Source organism: Branchiostoma floridae, chromosome 2, assembly GCF_000003815.2.
Source record: "Branchiostoma floridae strain S238N-H82 chromosome 2, Bfl_VNyyK, whole genome shotgun sequence".
NCBI lineage: Eukaryota > Metazoa > Chordata > Leptocardii > Amphioxiformes > Branchiostomatidae > Branchiostoma > Branchiostoma floridae.
In genome coordinates, this window is record NC_049980.1 from 3,854,257 (window position 1) to 3,858,759 (window position 4,503).

General features: G+C 42.5%; 1 protein-coding gene across 1 annotated transcript in view; it reads right to left on the minus strand.

Annotated features, from left to right (window-relative positions):
- Positions 1-389: 389 nt before the first annotated feature.
- Positions 390-4,503, minus strand: part of LOC118410578 — a 6,928-nt gene continuing 2,814 nt past the window's right edge. The window contains exons 2-5 of the mRNA XM_035812352.1: positions 2,907-3,148; positions 2,035-2,415; positions 1,488-1,810; positions 390-1,142 (exon numbers count right to left, since the gene is read on the minus strand). Coding sequence (XP_035668245.1) covers positions 981-1,142; positions 1,488-1,810; positions 2,035-2,415; positions 2,907-3,148 — 1,108 coding nt within the window. The 3' untranslated portion in view covers positions 390-980. The remainder of the gene's footprint in view (positions 1,143-1,487; positions 1,811-2,034; positions 2,416-2,906; positions 3,149-4,503) is intronic.

Consider the following 4,503-nt stretch of genomic DNA (forward strand, 5'->3'; position numbering starts at 1 on the left):
ATCCATAAAATTTACTTGCTGTAGCCTAACCCCAAGTGGACAAAGAGAAAGAAAAAAAGCAACAGATGATAAAAACCCGGTCGCTACCATGCATTTAAGCTTCTTGTTTTATTTGCTGTGCTGCGTCGTCGGAAAACAATTTAAATTTGAAACCTTTCTTTCGGAAGCCATACTAGTTACGGACAAAATGAGATGGAAGAAAAAAAATAATCCAAACCAACATGACCTATCTGTCCTACCTTCACAGACGATAACGAACAATGCCGTAATATTATATAAAAGAGTACTCTAACGTTTTGAGGACCATAATAGGAGAAACTACTAAACGTTTTTGAGTTGCTCTATACCGAGGCTACAGTGTCACAATTTGAATAAACATACAACAAGCATTTGATACTATGACTGCTTTATTCCTGCCCAGATGCTAACATGAGTCATCAAACATACGTTCTCGTTGTTTCCAATCCCCATCTTGCAACACAAGTAGCATTGAGTATCGATCGGTTCACGCCGATGACGTCACATTATACAATCATATTGACTCAGACATATATAGATATGTGGACATATAGATAGGTGGACAAATTAACCTAGAACGACATTAAAGACTTTGTCTGAAATAAGTCATAGTACCTTTTACCAGTCTCATATCTGCTTGAAGAGTACATCCACCGTCCCACCTGTCGATATATATACTAGCATGTTGATCTACAGCACTATCTTTAACCACCATACACTGTAATGTCATATCAATTTAGCCCTCAAGGCTGCGACTGAGCGGTATACTACTGTTCTTGATAGAACTATTACCTTACGTCATTGGTACTATGGTTGTATTGAACAAAGTCAAAGAAATTTTATTATAGAACGACGTACATCTCAAAGCTATGTTTAAAGGCAAACGAAACCATTCAATAAGCAGAAAATTAACACAACTTCCTGGAGGGACATGAAAGGGACATTACAGTCGCGGTTTCTGTTCACCCCACGGTCAGAGATGCCCCCATGCTCTGTGCGAGCTCTGCCACACCGCCGCTACCTCCCTTGGCGGTCCCCATCATCTTCACGGTGCGGGTGATCAGGTCGTACAGCGGTGCCAGAGGAGACACCGACGGGCCTCCAGGTGCAGCAAGCACAACAGCCTGGGTGAAATTGGAACGAAAGATATTATGTCACATGTTGTGGACAATGGGCTGAACTTACCAAATCCAAGAATGTCACCAAATAAATGTATCTTTGTGAAAGGTGGTATGCTAAGGATTCAGGATATCTAAACAGGCACAGGTTTGCATACATCCCATACTAGAGTCTAAAATTTACTTGGAGATGTAAATGGATGTGTATATGCATACATGTGTGTGTGTGGGTGTGTGGGTGTGTGTGCATGCGCATGTGCGTAATATATCATACATGCAAACGTTAATACAATACACAGCATTCAAAGATTCCTACAATAGAGGAGCTGTGAGTCCAATGACAATACTTACCGAGTCGTCCATCAGGGACAATTGACGGAGGTTCCCCTGCACGCGCTGTGCTTCCTTCTTGAACTGGACCACGTTAGCCTGGAGGACCGCAGCATCTTCCAACACAACCTGGACGCCGTCAAGCACGTCCTGCACCGGGCGGCGATGGCTGGGGTTGAGACCGTCAGCGGTCCTCTCCATCTTCGAGTTGTCGATGTAGTGCACGATCTTCTCCGCCTGGGTCTCGATATCCCGCCAAGCCGCTCTCTGCTTCCCTGCCTCAGCGTTCATGGCGTCTAACTGCCCATGCAAATCATCAAGGGCTTGGCGAACCTTCTCCATTTCTGAAATCTAAGGTTGGGGGGGGGGGGGGGGGTGAACATTCCATCACCAAAATAGTTTTTTAAAACTTAAGTCTACGTTTCATTAGCTCACATTTACAACATTATCTTCTATAGACTGTATTGAACGGCATATATGTTAATTTCTTCAGGCCTGGTTGTGTCTTAGAATCGATCCCTTTCCCCAGAATATGGGTGCAAATGCAAAAACATATTATAGTACTTGCCTTTCATTTCTTTACCAATATCCCAAGCTGTTGCAGCAGCCCCTGCACCGAAAACGGCCGCCCCGCCTATCATGACCGCTGAAGAGACAGATACAACAGCTCCTGGTGTCTGAAAGAACGCCAGACCCACACCGACAGCTCCAACGATGCAGCTAGCGAGGCACGCTATTGCCGCACCACCAACAATCATGTACATCACTGACATGATGTCCTTCTTGCCCTTTTGGTCGCCAAGCAAGGTGAGGATGTCCTCCTGAGTTTTGTTGATCTCTGAGAGGAACCGGTTGAACTTGCGCGTTATCTCCTGGCAGGATTGGTGGCACTTCTCCCCCTCTTTCCTCACTTCTTGGATGCGATCCTTTACCGTCATTAGTTCAAGACCTTTGAAGAATACAAAAAAATATACATTATAGTCTGTTTTTGTCGCTGTGGGTTTCAATATATTGTAAAATATACAGTGATAAGGCTTGGAACAATATTGTTCTTCTACTAGTAAGACCATGCTGGTTCGATTTTTTGGATGGGATTCGCGGGACTCAATTCTTATCCTTTTCCACAAAAGAAGCTCTCGACCAAACTGTAACTCAGCCACACACAACGCAGCTGCAAAATGGGCAGATACGTGTCGTAAATTGAAAAATGAATATGCGGAATACGTTGAATAGTCCCTGGAGAAGTCACATAATACATAGGTATGCTATAATTATGCATAAATTTGATTGTAGATAATTATACACCATGATATTTCCATTATACATAATTTTACATATCCCCTTTCACCATTATTCATAGCTACGTACAACTCATAAAGGTAAATATACATAACATGAATTAATGCAAACATAGTTACACTGTGTATCTTCACAACGTACGATAGTATTGGATCCTATCTTGAATTTTGCGTTTGGCTCCTCTGGTGGGCAGCCCAACTTCTTCGATGTCAAAGCTGGTCTGAATCAGCTGATAAGCGTCTGTCAGATCCTCCTTCTCGAAGTTGGGTAGATACTTCTCCAGCCTAAGGTCTGTCAGCATCTCACTGACGGTACCCCTCAGCACGAAGATAAGGATGTTCTCAATGCCTTCGAGATTTCTCTGTAATATCTCGATAAAGTTCCTGTTTGAAACAAAAAAATTTTGGCGACGCCTCAGGGGCTTCGCCTAATGATATAGTGTGCGACCGTTTGACAAAAATTCCCAAAATCCCGCAGGCATGTCAGGAATTTTTACAGGCCTGCGCAGTTGCATCATCCCTTTAGAGGGGAATAACTCGGGAATGGATTGACGGATCTTCATGATATTTAGAATATAGATAGCTTCAGAGATGCCTAACATAATTACATAAATATAAAAGCTAACCATGCAAATCAGGGGCTAATTTGCATAATCAATGAGGACAATTTTTGAGCATTTCATGTTAAAATGCTCAAAAATATACCATATGTAATTCAAAAAGAGAGAAATATCATGCTTACTGTTAAGTATATATCCGATGGGCCAAAATTTACGAAATTCTACAGCAATTCGTCCGCGTGTGCGCAATTGCACCATCCTTTTGGAAGGGAATAACTCGGGAAGGGGTTAATGGATCATCGTGATTTTTGATGTGTAGATAACTTCGGAGATGCCTTCCATAAATAAGGACTATTAATGTAGACCCCGAGCTAATTTTCATAATCAATGAGCACAGTTTATTAAGCCGCAGAATTTCATTACTACTAGGACACGTAAACATGACATGTGTAACTAGAAAAGATATGAATATCGATAGACATCAATTATGCAAATTGTTACCTAACTTACATAATTAATGAGAAAGTGTTATTATAGTGTTAATATTTAGTGTTATATTCCTTTCTTCCGACATTTGGCAGGAACACGTACGTTAAGCTGAACATACAGACGTAAGAAGGGCAAATCAGGGTCTCATTGACATAGTTTTTGAGAAAATGCTACAATACCTTTCTTGGCTAAGACTTTCATACTTTGAGCACATACATACAGCTAGGCGAAAGGATAGAACACAAATACAACACCACTCATTAATACTTATAGACAATAAAACCGTCGCCATGGCAATAGTTTTAATTGCCACACTTTTTACTTTTAGTTTGCATAAAAAAGTGTGTGTGTGTGTGTGTATGTGTGTGTGTGTGTGTGCCTGTGTGTGTTTGTCTGTGCCTGTGTGTGTGTTTGTCTGTGCCTGTGTGTGTGTGTGTGTGCGTGCCTGTGTGTGTGTGTCTGTGCCTGTGTGTGTGTGCCTGTGTGTCTGTGCGTGCCTGTGCCTGTGTGTGTGTGTGTGTGCCTGTGTGTGTGTGCCTGTGCCTGTGTGTGGTGTGTGTGTGTGTGCCTGTGTGTGTGTGAGTGCTGTGCCTATGTGTGTGTGCATGTGCCTGTGTGTGTGTATGTCTCACTCTCTCTGTGTGTGCGTGTGCCGTGTGTGTGTGTGTGTGTGTGTGTGTGTGTGTGTGT